General features: G+C 44.0%; 1 protein-coding gene across 17 annotated transcripts in view; it reads left to right on the forward strand.

Annotated features, from left to right (window-relative positions):
• Positions 1–19,441, forward strand: part of PMCA (plasma membrane calcium-transporting ATPase 3) — a 359,676-nt gene that overhangs the window by 288,398 nt on the left and 51,837 nt on the right. For all 17 annotated transcript variants that reach the window (XR_010566675.2, XM_065441193.1, XM_065441192.1 and 14 more), the window contains 11 exons: positions 217–405; positions 2,547–2,749; positions 4,137–4,272; positions 4,478–4,584; positions 5,516–5,760; positions 7,783–7,927; positions 9,751–9,876; positions 10,022–10,201; positions 14,214–14,408; positions 15,131–15,322; positions 16,016–16,229. Coding sequence is in view for 16 of the 17 variants with exons in the window: in XM_065441193.1 (XP_065297265.1) it covers positions 217–405; positions 2,547–2,749; positions 4,137–4,272; positions 4,478–4,584; positions 5,516–5,760; positions 7,783–7,927; positions 9,751–9,876; positions 10,022–10,201; positions 14,214–14,408; positions 15,131–15,322; positions 16,016–16,229 (1,932 nt within the window). In the remaining variant the exon portion in view is untranslated. The remainder of the gene's footprint in view (positions 1–216; positions 406–2,546; positions 2,750–4,136; positions 4,273–4,477; positions 4,585–5,515; positions 5,761–7,782; positions 7,928–9,750; positions 9,877–10,021; positions 10,202–14,213; positions 14,409–15,130; positions 15,323–16,015; positions 16,230–19,441) is intronic.

Genomic DNA, 19,441 nt, shown 5'->3' on the forward strand with positions numbered 1-19,441 from the left:
TCCCTAGCACCATCATTGAGCTTCCTTTTACTACTGCAAAGATGTTGTGCAGTTAGTTGGGATATGTAAGAAAGCCATCTACTTTCCAACTTGTCTAGCATTCTCACTCTTCATAGGTTGTGCCGGTGGCGTTTGGTAATAAGAGGCTGCTATTGCATGTCAAGATGTTCCCTGCCACTAACGTCCCATATTTCTGAATGACGCGTGGTGCTGCAGTGGATGAAGAAGTGGCCATGTCTGGGAACTCGCACTTGGGCAACATCACTGCCAACACTCACGTGGAACCTGCCCGCGCGGATTCCATTGTCGCCGCCAGCTCTCCAGCCGAAGACAGCAACCCCCGCAAAGAGAAGTCTGTGCTGCAGGCCAAGCTCACCAAGCTGGCCATCCAGATAGGATATGTTGGTAAGGTTCCCTGGATATTACTCTTGCTCTCACCAATATGCAGTGGCCACAGGGGGCACACCGAGGTGTCTTGCCAGCAACAGAATTGTTCTGTTAAGCCAAGCAGAGCAGGCTTACTTCTTGAACTTCATCGCATTACTGTGGTTGGTGTGCTATACACAAAAAGCAACGGTCTGAGAGTTCTGTGAATTTCAATGACCCCTAGGTGACTGAGGCCTTCCGTTTATGCATTTCTATTTCTTGCAGCCTAGGCACAGTTTTGCCATGTAAAAATCAATCTAGCCAATGCACATTTGGGATATGTTATTGTAGATAGATTAATGAGCTCTACAGGCTAATGTGGAGTGTAATGAAATGGGATGGAGCATGAGTATGTTAAAATTCAGTCAGTGTAAAATTCTGCTGCTTTACCTTCACGGCTGCTTTCGCAGCAACCTACCTGCCTTATTTAATTATTGTTAATGTTTTAGTGATAACAATTTATTAACACTAAAAGCATGTTCGGGCCTTTGCTGCCATTATGCTGTCACAGTATCAACACGCATGCAAGGCCCACACATAAAGAGCTAGAAGATTTCCAGAGACACGCAGTGCATTTGGCTGCAAAAGTGACTAAGCCAGGTGGATGCACCATTACACTCCACTCACTTCACTTTGCGAGAGCCAATGTAGCTTTCTGACTTCAACTACTGTCATGAGCATTGTGCATACATATATTGGCATTCCTGCTGAGCAGCTGCATACCATACCATGGTACAAACACTGGTCTGAGCAGAATGGACAGTAAACATCATGCTAAGTCGATCTGATCCTTTCAGTGGGTGTTGTCAGATGCTGACCATCTTCCATTGGTCTCGTCTCATGTGCCATCGAGTTGCGACACCAGTAAGGCTGCTGCCAGCGTTTCTCATTGCAACAGTATTGTGACACATCCGGTATCTGCCGGGATACTGTTACTGCTACGCAGCAGTAGTTGTCTCGCATGCCGTGTCGCGTCATGTCACCCTACATATTGCTATGTCTCGCCTTCATGTTGCGCCATGTAGCCTCCACATGTTGCACTTGAGAGCCCTGTGAAAGGGGCTCAAGCAAATCACTAAACCTTGCTATTTGCTTTAAATGCTTTGCCTTTAAACTGCCAATTGTTTTTCTATTGCCAAAACGACACCATGTGTCTGTGGGGTTTGGCTTAGCTAGCATTTGCAAGGTGGGCATGCAGCTGCAGCAGGAGCAACAAGGATACAATGGCAGCCTGCTTGTACTCCCTGAGGGAGCGTCACACGAACTTGCTGTTACCCTCCAAATTCATAATCTTTGACATGTGCAAATCACTCTAAACTTAACAATGAAATGGTGCGGACGACACCTGCTCTTTGCTGTTGGTGCTGACTACTTGTGGAGGGATGATCGAGTGACTTTCATCTGACGCGCAGGTGGCCTTATGATAACCCACCTGCTGTAAAGTTGAGGTAGCCCTTCTGTGTTTTTGAGAAAAACTGGAAAGCAAAACTTTCCGTGCAATAAACGAAAGATTGCTGCAAAACACAAGTCCGCTATCTGTGAAGCTCATTGTTTTCAGTGCAACAGAACTTCACTAATTCACTAGTTTCAGAGGAAGAAAAGCACTCAGTTCTATTCAACAGAAATTCTATTGATAAAGAAATTACTTCCCAGACCTTCATGTATCAGAACTGAGCTCTAACCAGTGCTGGAATACTAATTTGGTGTTCCCTTTAATAAGAGTAGACCATACTATGTACCTAAGTTACTTGTAGCACTGCATAACATTCTTTTTATGCAGTGTTATAAGTCTCCCGAGCATGTACAGCACTGAATTTTCTTGCCCGAAATTTGTTAGCATTAAATTTTGTGAAATGCTTTCTGATATTCAATATTAGATTCGAAATCTATTATTCTATATTCACATACGTCTACTTTCAAGTGTTCACCCACCCTCACGCTTGCTTACTGTATCCTTTTACATGGGAGAAGATTGCGGTAGGGCTGCTGCAGCAGCTTAAAAAAAAATGTCACTGTTTTTCAAATTTTTAATTGGCTGTGGTATTGCAGGTGAGCTCTTCAAAGTGTGATCTGTCTCCACTATGGTTTCTCACTATTCCGCAACTTCTTGTGCCCCGCAGGGTCAACGATAGCAGTGTTGACGGTCCTTATTCTGGTGGTGCGGCACCTGATTGAGGTGTTTGTGGCGGAGGGTCGCCCCTGGAGAAGCAGTGACACGCAGCACATCGTCAACTGCTTCATCATTGGTGTCACTGTTCTGGTGGTGGCCGTCCCTGAAGGTCTTCCATTGGCTGTCACTCTCTCCCTCGCCTACTCTGTAAAGGTGAGTGGCAGCAGTGGTTAATTTTTCACCCGCAATTGCTGCATACAGTCGGGTCATGATAAATCAAGCTCGAGCTATTCATAATTTCTCGTAGTTCGAACAGAGTTAAACGTGTTTCGCTGGTGTCATATTTTTCAGGGCATTGTATAAGGCCACTTACATTCATAAAAAATGTGCCGAGAAAGATACAAACGGATCATAGACAATGGCTCCGTGGCTATCTCATTCTGCTGCTGAGCACATGGCCATAGGTTCGATTTCACTGCCGTATTTCGATGGGAGCAGAATGCAAAGATGCTTGTGCGCTGTGCTTTGGCTGCTTGCTAAAGAAGCTTAGTCAGCCAAAATGAACCTGTGGCCCTCCGTTAATGTGTCCCTTATAACCCACCGTGTAGTTTCGGCATGGTAAACCTCAATTTAAATTTTAAATCTATATTTCACGAACCACCACTCATTTATCAAAATATGGCTTGGGTGGAAAGTAATTCTCTTGGACTCTTGATTTCCTTGTAAAGCAGTGAGCTATAGAAAACTGCTGAAAACTACATTTTTACGACGTGTGATGACAGTTGAACAAAAACCTTTCCCTGCCTTTTTACTAGCGTTATTTGTTGTCTGTTTTTGCCTCGGTTCCAAGGGTAGGATACGTTAGGATTTTATCTGCGTATTTAATTACTCATGCATTAAAATGTTGCTTAATCTTGCGCTATAGTTCCTTTCAATTTGAACAGTTCAAATAAATGAATGCGACCCTGAGGAGTATGATCGAATGAGTTGACAACATTTGAACAGTGTGCCTTAAGAAAATTGTGCTGTGTTAAGGTAATGTGAGAGATATTTAGCTCGGTGTTCTTTCTAGGCACTAAGCAAGCCCTGCTTTGAGAAGATGCCATTCTTTGGGGCGAAAGCATTCTCTTCATAATTCATTCATGTGTAGCCTGGGGCAATGTCATAGGACAGAATAAGTGTAGCTGGTTCTTGCTTTTTCGTTGAATAGGTGCTGGTAAGAGGTTAAATTTAGGATTGTCCAACATATTTTAATTGCTAAGAGAAAACAGAACACACAGCATGAAAATACGCACTACACTGGCCATGGACATAGATCTATTTCACTCCCAAATGATTACAGGCGTAGTGAGGTTTCTAATGACAGCAAGAAAAAATAAATTCATCTTTTTGTAGTGCCTCATTTTCAGCACATTATTACATGTTCAGCTGAAACTATTTGAAGAGCAAAAGAATTTGTTTTGGCACAGTATGGCCTAGGATGCTGCTCTGCCGTAAAACACCAAATACAAACATGCGCAAGGTTTTTTAGTGGACTGTGAACTTGGACATGCTGCTGGCATTTGTACTGAATTGTAATTTTGTCACTTCTGTTTTTCAGAAAATGATGAAAGATAACAATTTAGTACGTCACCTAGATGCCTGTGAAACGATGGGTAATGCAACAGCAATTTGCTCTGACAAAACTGGCACCTTGACAACCAACCGCATGACTGTAGTGCAGAGCTACATCTGTGGTGAGATTCCATTACTCTAATAAATGTACTTTTTGTGTACGAGCTGTTTCTTTCTTTCCTTTTCTTTCTTTTCTGTTACCCTTTACCATGGAGTGTGCTAGTGGTGACTGAAATTATGGCACCGTGAAACCTTCGCTGCATTTTTTTTCTTTATTTTTACACTGTGAGCTTTACTTTGGTTTAAATGCATTCATTCTTTTTGCAGGTGTTCAGTATAAGCCATCACCAAAATATGAAGCTCTTCCACCTTTTGTTGCTGACAAGATACTGTATGGCATATCAGTGAACAGTGCCTACACATCTAGGGTTATTGTAAGTATCTGAGGCCTTTCCTTGCAGTTTCATTAGATTCTTAATAGCCATAGTTGCCTGAATACGGCATGAGCTAAACTTATGGAGATCTGAAAATTTCTAAATATATGTTATGTCTGTAGCGAGCGCTATCCAACTCCACTTTTGAACAGCTTTAACCGAGAGGTTAGTTACGTAAACAGAAAACTTGCCTTAGTTATAACTGGGTGGCTGTGAGCACTTTGACCTATGCCTTGTCTCTGCATGACTCCTCTAACCAACAGTGAGAGGTTCAACCTACTGAAGTACCAAAACTTGCCAACCTTACTTCGTTGCTTTCACTGCACTGAGCAACTTTAAGTGTGTAGAAAGATCCATTTACAAAACATAGCCTGAGCTCAAGGGTTGGCTTTCTTCCCTTAGTCACTCACTCGGTGGTGGGGCCTGGTGCCATGAACAAAAATTAATTTCACATATTTGTAGCATGGTCATCAATGTACAACTTTACGATTGCCTTAAATGATTTTATAACTGTGAATCTGCTTTTGTAGGCTAAGTAATAAGCCCGTGGTATGAATTGTGAGTTTATGGAGTTGTCTTGGAGGCGTATATGAATTGTTGCAAGAGTTATTTGAAAGGGTTACGTGAAAGAGATGCAAGAGAGTTACAACAAACCTAGTGCTCTCTAAACATTACTTACTTTAATCTCTAAAGGTTCTGCAGTGGGCACAGAAACATGTACAGACACTTACGTACAGACATGCCCATTTATGTTTACCACTGGAAACTCAAAACTTTTGGTATTTTGAAGCATCCAAAAAATCCTAGTTTGAACCACTTGACATTGCTTTTGGTTACGTGATGCAATTTCATATGTGCGAAAAGTGTATGAGCTGTTTACTTGTGTCATCTCACTGTGGGATTACTTCTGATGTGACGTCCACTCATGCAGCTTCCCGAGAATCCGGGTGAACTTCCAAAGCAGGTGGGCAACAAGACAGAGTGCGCCCTGTTGGGCTTTGTGCTTGACCTTGGCAAGGAATACCAGAGTGTGCGGGATGACATCCCCGAGGAAATGCTGCACAAAGTTTACACCTTCAACTCGGTCCGAAAGTCGATGAGTACTGTCATCCCTCTCGATGGTGGCCGAGGATTCCGCGTCTACACCAAGGGTGCTTCTGAAATCGTCCTGAAGAAGTGAGATCCTTCCCATGCTGCGTTCTGAGCACTAGGAATTTGGCATGCAGACATGTTCACGTAGAGTTTGAAATTGCTGCCTAAGAAAAGAACAGTTCTGCAGAATCCATCAACAATGATTGTCAATGTAAGCTAATAGCCCAAACAAGTGAACGAATAAATGAAGGTTTTTCTTGCTTAGTTCAACGGTCAGCCTGCCATGAAAATGGGTGAAAGAGCCAACGAAAGCTACTCACTTTAAAATTTTGCTCGTTGACCTGTGGTTACTTACTGTTGCACAAGTAAAGGTCTAATATAACCTCGATATGGCAAAGTCGTTCTTGCTGTAAAACTGTGTTAAATTGTGAATTTTGTTTAGTTGGGTGAGCTGCAGCAGACACAACATGCCTGCTGTGCAGTGCCAAAGGACTGCAAAACAGACAGAAAAAAAAAAAGGACCATACATGTGTGTTTTTTTACTCTTCTAACGTAAACAATTAATTCTTCTGACTTGTGGTACCTGCTGCACTCTTTGTTCATGACCGTGGCGAACTGCTGTGCACGTTCAGTCAAGTTAATGGTTTGAAGCTTTAAGTGCTGCTATCAGGTTTTCGGCAGTCGATCAACTTAACAGCATTACGTGAGCATGCTGACAAAGAGGTGCAAGCCTCTGACTTCATACAACATGCATTACCGGATGCCAGTGTAAAGAAATCATTTTGTTGCTGTTTAGAGGCGTTCGGTCGCATCCAGTGTCCGATTTCATTGGCAGCCAGCAACGAGCACTGTACAAAATTGGACGCTTGCAGTGCTCTGCCTGCCTGTTCACAAAATGCAAATGAGCCAAGTGATTGCTGAGAACAATTGAGCAGGACATGAAGCTATGTGCCCTTAATTTGACTACACATGTGCAGCAGTTTACCATGGCCAAAGTTACTAGGTGTTTCTGATTGGGTGGCATGTTACTGCAAACTGTGTGCTCTGCTGTTCATGTTTCATACCAGTTTGAGAGTACTACATGACACTCGAAGCATAGCAGCCTGTGTGCACAGAGTGCGGAAGTTGGCAGCGATGTTAGTGTGCGAAGGCAAGGTGCTAGTGGTACCTTGCCGGGGGGCCACCAAGCCAACAGCACCAGCAAGTTTTAAGCGTTGCCAGATGGCCAGCAGCTTGCAGGAGCTTTAACTTTGAGGGTTTTTGCTGTGCATGTGCGGCGCCAATATTATATTTTGTATTTCATGCCTATTTGACACCAGTGGTTGCTGAGAGGCGCTGTCATCTCCATGAAGTTCCACAAACTCATCTGAAATTGTTTGTCGCTCATCAGGGCATGCAACTCTTTTCCCTTTCCTTCTTTCTTTCTTTATTGTTTCTGTAAAAAATGGAGGACTTTGGGGGAAAAAGCTGCGGGAGCAGCTTGAAGCACCCTAACCCCCAACAATACGAAGCTGACCACAATGCAGCAAGTCACATTATTTTTACTGACAAAACTTTACACCAATGGTGTCGCATCATCAGCTAAAAGCAAAACTAAATGCAGTACTTTCAGTAATTTTAATTATGCCTAACAGAAATGTATCCTAATGTATGATCAACAAAGAATAAAGGAAAACACTCCTGAATCTGTGTACACTGCGCACCAATTACAAGAACTCTGTAAAACTACCATCCAAGTGGGGACAGCAGCTATACATGATTTCGAACTCAATTGGAGCAAAAAATAAATAAATAAATGAATTTGTATACCAAAGCAATAATTACAATATGCATGACCTGTTTACCTGGTACTCACTCACGATGTCGCTTGTGCGTCGTCTGCTACCTCTAAGGCATGCTTGGAGGCGATGCTGTCATCTTTTACAGCACTGCTATTGTGTTACTAGTAGCTTAGATGTGTGGCAGAAGTTCAGAGGTACGGACAAGTTTTTGCATTGCATTTTGTGATGTTGTAATATGTGTCGTTGAAATCGAATGTAAAATAAATTGTGCAATGCACAAGCTTTGCACAACTGACGGTCAGCCATGTGGCTTGTGTGCATTTAGGTGCAGCTACATCTTTGGATCTGGTGGTCAAGTGGAGAACTTTAGGCAAGAAGACCAGGATCGCCTGGTGCGGACGGTCATCGAGCCCATGGCATCCAATGGGCTGCGAACCATATCCATTGCCTACAAGGACTACATCCTGACGGTGGGCTGCATTCAGCTGTTTAATGTTGTTGGTGAATTGAACTGTGCTAACAGAGTAAAAAAACTGCTCAGTTGCACTTTCTTCCCACTTGAATTGCATAAAACACCATCACAGTACGCTTACAAGGCTGCCACCATTTTCGTTTACAAAAACAGTAAAGCGCTGGAAGCAATTGCATGCATCACAAGCACCTCTTGGTCGCCGTCTTGTTCATCAATTGCCTATTTCAAATGGCACAACTGCATCCCTCTGACATGCACTTATAATGCTTCGGATGGCGGCCGCAGTGTGGGCTGCCACTCTTCCAGCATGTACTCTGAAAGTGATCGTGCAAGAATACACGTCCCCCTGCTTCAAGAAAGCTGGTTCTGATGCCACCCCAGGGCACTCTGTGCGGATTCAGTGTAACCGAATGTAGATTTGCGGCAACGTATAGCATCCTCAGTCATTCGCTTTTAGAGATACGATCACTTTCAGAAGATAGGAGTGGTAAACATTTACACAAATAAAAAAAAATAAAGGAGAGTTTTCATATAGATGATGAAGAAGTGGAAATTTTAAAGCTTCAGCTTCAGGAATGGAGACTTTAGAATTGGAGAAGTTTGGTGACAATGGTGGCACTAAGCTTCTCGATGCCTACCGGTTAGGTGTTTATGGTTCGTGGTAGGGGGATATCCCCTGCCACGGAAACTGTCGCATTCAAGCCAGAGATCTGGCTAAGGGAATATATTGCAGCCCATGCCTTGTTTAATAGCGCAATATTTCTGCACATTGCTGAACTTCAGGCCTAGGCCTGGCTTGAGTCTGCCGGGACGCCTACTTTGCACGACCCGCCCCCCAAGCTTGAGTTTTTGGGAATGCCCAAGCTCGTGCAGTGCTCTAATGCAGGGTTCAACTCTAATAAGAATGGCCTCCATACCTGTTGCACAGTGTGTTTACAATCTGGGTTGCACTTTTTCAATTTTGTCCTCAAGAACAATGTTAATGTTACAAGCTACAGGACTGTGTTCAAGCTCACTAATAGGCAAAGATTGAAGCAATCTAATGAAACATCGAGCATCAAGTGAAATCTTGAGTGATTCAGGACGCACAACCAAGAACACTAAAAGAGGCACCTGCGATATTGTGTTGTCATTGTGTTGTGATTGCACAGATTTTCACTTTGCATCTTCCCTTCTTCTATGACAAGCTATGTGCATAATGCCTTGGCTATCATATTGAAGGCCTGCTCTAGCATTGACAAAACTTCATCTTATTCACTGTTTTGTCTGTTCTTTGGTCTGTCTGTGTAAACATTGCTATAGCAGCCACGATTGGCCTTCTGTGTTCAAAATTGTTTTTAATTTGCTTTCATAATGTTTTACACGGCACAGTGGCAGCATGGTTATAGTGTTCTGCTGAGTGCAATGCTGCATTGAGGCAGCATCATTCTTTTTGACTGTGACTGCACTTCTATAGGACCAAAATGCGAAAAAAAGCTTGTTACGTAGATTTTGGTTCATGTTACAAAAAAATATGGTCACAATTACTCGAAGCCTTTTAAAATAAGTCGTTTTTACCTCATTTCCATTGTTTCTCGTGCAAAGCATTGCTTACACGAACATTGTCCAAACTTGTCATGCCCTTACTGTCTGCTTCTGACCCTTCCCACTGTTCTCAAGCCAAATAATTAGGCCTAAGCAAGAGGTAGACATTTATGGCTATTCAGGCTGCAGTTGTCTCTCTGAATACACTCTGATGCGTTTATGTGGGGCTGGTGGTGTTTTCACTGCCTTAGAGTTTTTCAATAGTTTGCTCAGGTAGGTCATCACTGTTTAATGCAGGGGTCAAACACCAAGGCCAATGAGGTAGCAGTCCCACAAGAGCCAGACTGGGAAGATGAAGACAACATTGTCAAGGACCTCACTTGTGTCTGCGTTGTGGGCATTGAAGACCCTGTACGCCCTGAAGTGAGTTGCGTCCACTAATACCTTCATGAACAAATGCAGGAATCTTGTGCTTACCTTTGCGTGTTCTGAAAATATTGCTGCCACTAGCATTTGTTCATGCGGCGCCAAAACATCTGCGAGCTTTCTGTGATTTGTTCCGTTTCAGGTCCCCGAGGCCATTCGTAAGTGCCAGCGAGCGGGCATCACCGTTCGCATGGTGACTGGAGACAATGTCAACACGGCGCGATCTATTGCGCTCAAGTGTGGCATCATCAAGCCAGGCGACGACTTCCTTGTTCTTGAAGGCAAGGAGTTCAACCGGCGAATTCGAGATTCTAGCGGCGAGGTTGGTGGCACTCTAAAAAATTTTTTTAAACACATTTCTTTAACATTCTCGAAGTTGGTGCAGGAGAATTGGTGTCTATGGTATCAACCGACTGTAGTAATGCCACATGACTTTTGTTAGCAAACTTTCATGGAAAGGCCCCAGCATATGTTGAAGAGATCTGTGCTGCTTGCCCATATTCAAGGCCAACTGCCATGAAATTTCACTTTTGCTAACTTATAATGTCTCTTCAGCTCATAATGTCTGATTACGGTATTTACGCGATTCTAATATATGCTTCTTTTTTCTCAGGGATATTGGGCTGAAAATTGCATGGGCTGTGCAATCAGACACAAAACCAAAACGGCCTTTCCAGTGTTTGTATGCTTTACCGCATGACATGGTGTATTGCGGCAAAGCTAAGAACTCTGTAGCGAAGCTGAAGAAACCTGCTGCCATTGTGAAACACATATTGTCCATTTTTCTTGCTAAGAATTGGGTGTACATTTTATTCCTACATTTTAAGAGTTTTAATTCCATTTTTAAGGTAGTTTTCTTCTTTAGACACATAGGAAGTGGAAGTGCATTTGGTTTGGGAGCATGTTACAATAGGGCAAATTCTGCTGAAGGACTCAGTGGTAGGCTTGGTGTTCTTTATGCACCTTGTTTAGTTCGATCCACCACATAATGCAATCAATTTCATTGGTCCCGTCAGGGTCGAATTAACGGAAGTCGACTTTAGTATCAAATTGTTGAGGAAGAAAATCTCTTTCTGACAATACCAGTCGCAAACAACATGATAATTAAAAAAGAATTTGGAAAAAAAAATTTTAATGAGAAAAGTAAAACATATGAGAATGTCCCTGTTGCTTTGCACAATGAAAACTTTACTTCGCGCTTATAAGTATGGTGCTTGCCAGAAGCCACCTCTGTTGGTGGGCAGGGTGCCATTACGTGTGCCTTACATATGCATGACTATGTAAAAAGAATTCAGAATATGTATTTTCAATGGAAAGGACCTATGTAATACTCTGGCAAATATCAGCTTTTTATGTAAAGAATTTTTTGAAATAGATAAGATAATGATAACCCTAGTGACTAGCCCTAGCGCAGAGCCGAGATTGACTCGCGGCTGTCTTATGGCGCAAAACTCTACCCTCTGCATGGCTGCCAGCGAATGATTCTGCCTAAAGGATCTTATCACTCTGCAAATAAGAACTGTGACCTTAACAACAGGCAGGATATCTTTATATCACCACCTAACAGCTTCAATACATTTCAGAGAAGAAAGCAAAACCTTGTGCTGAAATCTGACGAACTGAAGTTGGTTTCCATATCAGTGCTGCTTCCAAAGTTTAAACGCTCTGGCACAGATGCATCAGAAACATTAGAAATACGATGTTTCGGTGGATAAGTGGCACCAGACGTCGACGCCATCTTGGAAACTACTCATACAAGCACCCATTGCGCTGAACACGCCTTTTTTCTGAAGGCACTTCCACAAATACGGAAAAGCAAAACTTAATAAAATAGTTCCTGAATAATCTAATCAACGGAGCTAGCTATCCGAGAGCGCTTGAAAAGCAGCAAAATATGAATTTCCAACCATTGGTAGAGTCAAATCTCAATATAACAAGTCATGCGGGACCGCTGAAAATAATTCATTATATTAAAATATTGTTGTAATGAAAAACTTGCGGTTATAAGTCAGTGGACAAACCTAGGAATGAAGACGACGTACCTTGGCAGTAAACTAGTGTGCAGACAAGCATACTCTCAAATAAAAATGTTTCACTCACTTCAAATCTGCTTTATTTGAAGAAATTAGTTATTTTCTTCTGGTACGTGCAGCACGCATGACTGATTAGGAATGCTTATACATTTCCCACTTTGCACAATACCTCATTGGGTACGTCATTGCACCGAGCGATGAAAGTGCGGACTTTGTTCATGTGCACTAAAACATCATTGTTCGGCACGATCTCGTCTTCTATGTTCGGTGACCCACAGTTGTCTTCCTTCGGGCCGTCATCGTCAATGGAGACATCACGAACGCAGTTAACAGTCTCTTCAGTTGTCAGGTCCCGCCGCCGTTAGTGCTGCGCTGTCGTACTCCACATAGTCGTCGAAGGAAGAGACGGCGGGCAGCAGTTCTGCAACCTTGGTCCACAGGTCTCTTGGGTAGCTCCTGGTCACCTCCAGGCCATCTTCAAGCTGCGCAGGCACTCTAAAAAGCCCTGGTTTTTGCCAGTAGTTGCTAATGGTGGACACTTTCAAGTTCCACCAAGCTCCTGTGAGAATTTCTGCTGCCTGACAAATATTGATTGCAGTCGGCTGCTTTAGATGGAGGTTGACAATCAACCATTGCACAAGGCACTTGCAAAATTCTGCTTTCACACTCTTTATAATGTCCTGGTCTAAGGGTTGCAGCTAGGACATGTTGTTTGGCAGCAGAAACTCCAAGCGAACGTGCGTCACATTCATTCACAATGTGACCAGAGCACTTGTCGACAGCCAGTAGAATTCTCCGGTCATTCCTCCTCATTTGGTTGTTGAGTCTGATGAGCCACTTGGAAAAGAGTTCTCTGGTCATCCAGGCTCGTTTGTTGGCGCAGCAGTTGTACGGTATAACTACATGATGTTTTTCATGCAGCGGGGCTTTGCATACTTGCCGACGATGAGTGGTTTAATTTTCTTCGTGCCTGTTGCATTGCAGTAGAGCAGTACAGTCATGCGAAGGTGCGACTTCTTCCCTTCTTTCCACTGCTACCCTTTGAAGTACATCGTGTGTTCTTGCAGGAGGTGATAAAAACGTGCAGTCTCATCTGCGTTGAAAATATTGTCTTAGAGTATGACTCGGCCCACCTCTAGAAAACGATCATAGCGCTAGGAGGCTGCACCTTCCCTGTCAGCAGCCTTTCCCTCGCCCGAGACTACCTGCCAAGTTGTTTCGTTCCTTTAGTGGAAACGAAAAAGCCAACCTGCACTGGCATCGAACCCAGTTACCTCAAGTGCATTGGCAAATTTGTAGGCTTTTTCTTGGAGCATTGGGCCAGACACGGGAATGTGTTGAGGAAGAATGTGTTTTTCGTCCATAGCTCTTTGAAGTACGTGAGAATAGCTTGGTCCACCTTTTGAAAGTTTCCCAGTCACAGCCGTTTCCTTGTAGGAGCGAGTTGTGATTCCCGGTGAAGTTCAACAATGTTGTCTTGATCTTTCAAAATCGTTGTGGCGGTTGATGGGGCAATGCCACGCTGTCTGCACACGTCGATTTGCCTTTTCCCTGCATCGATTTCCTGCAATACGTCCAATTTATCCTGCAGCAAAAACTGCTTTTGCTTCTTGGCACCGTCGCTAGCTGCATTCATCGTTGGATCTCGTGCGAACATCGCCAAACCTTTGTTTTGAAGTTCTTGGTGAAGTTGTTTGTAGTGAAGCAGTTGGCACTCGACATGGTTATGATGATAGCTACTGCGACATGGTGATGGTGATAGCTACTGCACTCGCCGTTTCTGTTTTACGTGAGAGTTGCGGCGCTATTACTTTTAGCTGAATTTGTAATACTGTTCCTTGGTTATAACTGGTTCCTTGGTTTGTTCCTCGGTTATAACAGGGAAAATAAACTGTGTGCATTATTCTGAAATATGCACTGTGTTGAAATTCGTAGTTCTGAAATATCTTTACATTGAAAATATAGGCAATCTGGCAGGGATTTTTAAGACATTCATAAATTTGAAAAATTCGTGAATGTGGTGTTTGTAGTAACGAGATTTGACTGTAGCAGGCTGTCGATAGGAATAGGTGCAGACCGGAAAATGTTGATCGGGAAGTAAATTCAACTGCAGGCAGGCAAGTGGCGTCTACATAGAAACAAGGTGGCCAGCATTAATTTATCAATTTGTGCAAACAGACATTGGTGGCAAAACCCAAGAGTGGCTGTTAAAGGGACGTGGGTACTGCAACAGGTAGCTGCTCTAAAATAACATTCTTCCGAAAATGAGTGGTTGAGTAATGTGACCTCTGACCCTTGCAGATCCAGCAACCACTGCTGGACAAGGTGTGGCCCCGCCTGCGGGTGCTGGCTCGATCATCCCCGCAGGACAAGTACAACCTGGTCAAGGGCATTATTGAAAGCAAAGTGCATGACAACCGAGAGGTTGTCGCTGTCACGGGCGATGGCACCAATGATGGGCCTGCCCTCAAGAAAGCCGATGTGGGGTTCGCCATGGTGAGTTGATCTGATCTTCCTGTATTACAGTTGCAATGGTAAAAGTAGTCCGTACGTAAAAACTTTAATGTTACAATGTATTGCTGGCATCCGAGTGTCATTTCAAGGTTCCCAGGCTCTCTGCACATGCGTAGCATAAATAATGCTGAATGCACTTTATTCAGCATTCAATGCATCAATTTAATGCATCAATTTAATGTACTGCCTACAGTAGTGACATGACGTAGAGATTTTAGGCAGGTTATAGTAATTGCTTACTTCCAATAAGATCACCTGCCAGATTTTTTGCTCCTTATGCTGCTTATATGACAAGGAAATAACTTCAAAACAGCACACTGGAAGGCAGGCTGGCAATGGGCGTTTTCTGTTATAGCAAATAAAGCAGATTGCCTTTACTCCCCACAGTTCGGTGCGTTGGTTCAGCTGGTTGGCCATACAGTTTGGAAAGTTCAAATCATCATTGTGATTAAGGCAACAGGCGACATTAACATGATGCGTAGCACTGGCACTTAAGTGGAAATCGGATCACGAAGCTGTCTGAGCTTCAAAGTTTCATTACCTTTTTTTTTTTTTTTTGAAGTTACAGACTATGGCTCTCTTGTGTTTGCTGTTGCAGCTTGTTGGGAGGAATTTTGAATTGAAACAAAAGAAAAGGCATTGCAATATATTTAGTTTCGCAAAGGCTAATGACAGCCATGCTTGCTTTCAATTTCTTCCACCAGGGCATTGCTGGCACAGATGTGGCAAAGGAGGCCTCCGACATCATCCTGACTGACGACAATTTCACCAGCATTGTGAAGGCCGTCATGTGGGGGCGGAATGTCTACGACAGCATTGCCAAGTTCCTTCAGTTCCAGCTCACTGTGAACACAGTGGCTGTCATTGTTGCCTTTACGGGTGCCTGCGCCATTAGGGTGAGCAAGCTGGGGGCAATGTCCTCCACCAGTGGCTACATGGGATGCTCCGCAATTTACACGACATACCCTCCTATTCCGAAGTGCTTTTCAATTAAATTGAAGCCCGTGCTTGACTTCATCATTTATGATGCCTAGCGTGAATGTGATCAAGGCGCTCATTGCATTTCCTTCGCCGCATGCAAGAAAGGTGTCATTTAAATCAAGTCAAGCATGGGCTTGAGATTAAGATACATTTATGAATATGGGGGTAAATGTCTAGTATGATGCCTTACTGGAGTGACAGGTGTCTTGTCAACTTTTGCAAATATGCATGCTTTAAATGCATCAGTCTCATCTTGGTGATGAGATTGATGGCCTTTGCACTTTTGTGACAAACAGAACACGAATAAAATGTATCAGTATAGGCTCACTGAAATAGATAAGCTAACAAAAATATATCTGCAGGCGTGCCATCTGTGAATAACTAAAATACACAGATCAAGCAGTTACTGTCTAAAGGTAATACTAAAGGTGCTAAGATTGCGAGTATACCTTCGAAACAGGAAGATAGACAACTGCAAGTTTGAGTCATCTGCTTTAAACACAGCACAGATAATGTGCAGTGTGTGATGTGTTGTTCACTTGAGCTGCACATGATGCAAGTACTTGCCGTTTGTCCTGACAATTTCCTGCCTTACTTTCTACATACAGGACAGCCCCCTGAAGGCGGTGCAGATGTTGTGGGTGAACCTAATAATGGACACCCTGGCATCCCTGGCGCTAGCCACAGAGATGCCCACATCTAGTTTGTTGCTGCGTAAGCCCTACGGTCGCACCAAGCCGCTCATCTCGCGCACCATGATGAAGAACATCCTGGGTCATGCCATCTACCAGCTCACCGTCATCTTCCTGCTGCTCTTCCTCGGTACAGATATTTCAGCCCCATCTTTTCACTTTCAGTAGTCAACATATTTCAGACTGGCTTGATTATCCTGACTTCGTCTCAGCATTGCCACGCACAGTACTTTGTAGTGCTGCTGTGTTACATTGTCCAAAGTTTTAGTATATGGTGCATGACAGTTCGTTAGATACTACATCATGAGTATCCTTCTTGTAAACATGTAACTAGTTGCATATCTTGTGGTTAGGTTATTTCTCTGCTATATCACCAGGAGTTTGGTAGTTGGCAAGCAACAAAAGCATGGACAACAGGTTGCAATAGCAGACAGCGTGCAAGATTGTCCATAGATGAAGCAAGCAACATGTTGTTGACACTTTTGCTGCTTATCAGGCACCAAATTTCCGGTTTCTGGAGTGCAAGAAATGTGTACCTCAGTATATAATATGTAGCTGCGCACGAATGAAAGCAGGATACCTTGAACCCTTTTGTAGCCAGTATGTCGAGCTTCAGGGCACATGTAGCGTGTGTGTAGCTTACATGCAGCCCTTATTCATAGGGCTGCATGTAAGCTGTGTCATTCAACCCAATGGGCACCAAAAAATATTGTATTTACATGATTGTAAATCAACTTATTTTTTTTAAATTTCAACATCTGAAGTGGGGGGATCGGCTTACAATCGAAACCAAAACATGGCACAGCCAAAAGAAAGCAAGACCAACAATATATCAGGGGAGCTACAATGTAGTTACAATTTTATGTTTGCTCTATGGCCCTACCCTTAGCTTTTCACTATCTCGCGCATATGTTCGATTTTCGGAAGGGTTTTCTACATTTCTCTAGAGTTTTAAAGTGCACACAACACTCATGGGGGGGTGTCGATAGTTGATGGAAGTGCCGCTGTTCCATTCGTGGCAGCACTCTCAGAACGGCGGCGCTTGCAGGGAGTATCAATAGTTCATGGAAGAGCAGACACCGCTCACATGTTTCTCATTCCCTGTGTAGCTCTTAGCACTTAGTTTGACGCGTTCAACTTCACTGCCAGCTACGTGCTACTTCCCTGCTTCTTCAGTCGTCATGAGGGCTCTAGGCCCATTAAACATTCGGTGCTCGTTCACAGCAGCATTCAAGAGGGCTGCCTCCCTTTACACCGATGAAACAAATCGCTGCGCAGTGGGCCGCAAGTTTGTTGTTTCTGAACGGGTGGTGCGAGAGTGGCGACTGCAGCGAAGCAAAATTTTCATCTGTGACGGCAAGGGAAGAATTTCCCACGGGCCGAAGTCTAGACGCTTTCCGGAGCTGTAGGCCAAGCTTGTGATGTACGTCGCTGAAATACGTGATCGATCCCTGCCAGTTTAGTGCGAAATGGTCATGAAACAAGCCTGGATATTCGCCTTTTAAGAACCTGCTCCGCCGTGAGTACTATGAGTGGCTGACTATCAGGTCGGCGCCACCCCAACTGCTGCTGCGCACTTCTCTCCATGAGTAAATCCATGAGAGATGCATGCAAACCTCACGCGCATCTCTCCCGTTGCCCTTCCACCCCTCCAAACACAAATTGGCTGCGTCCATAGCTCTGTGCCGTGCCACCCTCCGAAACACAAATGGACCGCGCCAACTGCGCTGACAACGTTGCCAGCGCTGCGGTGCTGTTCCCACATTGCCACACGGCCTTCACAGCTGGTTCTTTATTCTATGGCCCTCATCCTGCTCAATTCTGCTAACGGATTAAGTCGCTCATGCTTTTACTTGTTCGTTGCGTCGAAGTCGTTCCTGGCCACGTTGTTTTTCAGCCTTGCTTGACTTGCCGCCGAAATGGAAAATGGCTGATCTGCCTGCTGATCATCGGCAATGTTGCTGGTGAAAAGAAAGCGCACGGCTATAAATTTCCAAATGCAGTGCTTCTAACCAATGAGGCAATTGTCATGAATGTGCTTGCATCGGATAGCGACAGTGACGGCCACGACAGCAGCGCTGACGCAGTAGGGCAGACTGCCTCAACATTGTCCTTGCGGGAGGTTCTGTAGATGATTCAGTCCCTCATGGGCTTGTTTTTGGAAGGGACCTTCCGCTTCACTATGTGGAGCACCTGGATGCTCTGGAGAAGGATGTTGTCAAATTCCGCGTAAAGCAAGCAATGCTGATGGACATGCGGTGTTCTCGTGCAAGCCTGTGGAAAGTACATGGCGAAATGCTTTTGGTGATCTCGCTCCAGTGCTTCTTCTGGATTTTGCAAGCTGACATGCTGCCGCGGCAACCTTCCTGCTTCTATTAAAAGGCGCCTTTTGGGGCCATCAAAGTGATGCCTCGACGGAGCTCATATGTCACATGCTGCCCGTGACCCTTCCTTTTAGTTGTTATAACAGTGCCATTCTTGAACGCCGATAGCTGCGGCTTGTTAACAACATGCGATCGGATCGAGCACGCAGGAAGCATAGTTAAACAGTTAAATGAGTCGACACAATCAGAAGTCGGATGGAGGAAGGTGGTGCAGAGAACTGGCCTCCCGCCATTATAGTTTTCTCGGACCAGCTGTGCCATCCCCCATTTTGATTTTTTTTCATGCAACCCGGTTATAACAATCATCGGTTAAAACAATGGAATTTTCATGGCACTTGAATATTGTTGTAAGTGGGCTCGACTGTATTGTCTATGTGCATGGTGTTTAGAGCGGAAATTTAAAACTATGTTGAAGTGAGAAAATACTGATGATGCAGTTGCTGCTAGTGCTTCTAATGCGCGTCCTCCTATTGTCAGGATTTTCAGAAACAGAGCGAAAGTATGAATTAAAAGCTGTGCATGTCTGTGCCAAGAATTATGAAGCAAGCTAGTAGCTAGTATAATATTTTAAGTGAAAAGGTCAAGGCAAGCTAAAAGAAACCTCAAATGATGTGTGCGACAAAACTCTGGTAATGACATTTTAGGTGTGTGTGTGGGGTGGGGGGGGAGTGTACGTTGCAGCAACGTCGAAGGGGGCTCGTGCTCCGGAGCTCACCCCCCCCACCCACCCCTTTATTCGGCGCTGCCTATGGCTACCACTATCTGCACAATCAAATTTTTCCTTTACTGGAAGGCCCAAAGTTATCCTAATGAGCCCTCTGCAAGGCCTTTAGAGATAGCTTCTGTGTGCAATAAACTCCTGCATTCTAGTGCATGCGAGTTCTCCTCAAAGCAAAAATTAGGTTCAGCATGGTGTCTTCTTGAATATTTGCTCTATGCAGACATATGTACCAAGAGT

The sequence above is a fragment of the Dermacentor albipictus genome, chromosome 5, assembly GCF_038994185.2.
Source record: "Dermacentor albipictus isolate Rhodes 1998 colony chromosome 5, USDA_Dalb.pri_finalv2, whole genome shotgun sequence".
Classification (NCBI taxonomy): domain Eukaryota; kingdom Metazoa; phylum Arthropoda; class Arachnida; order Ixodida; family Ixodidae; genus Dermacentor; species Dermacentor albipictus.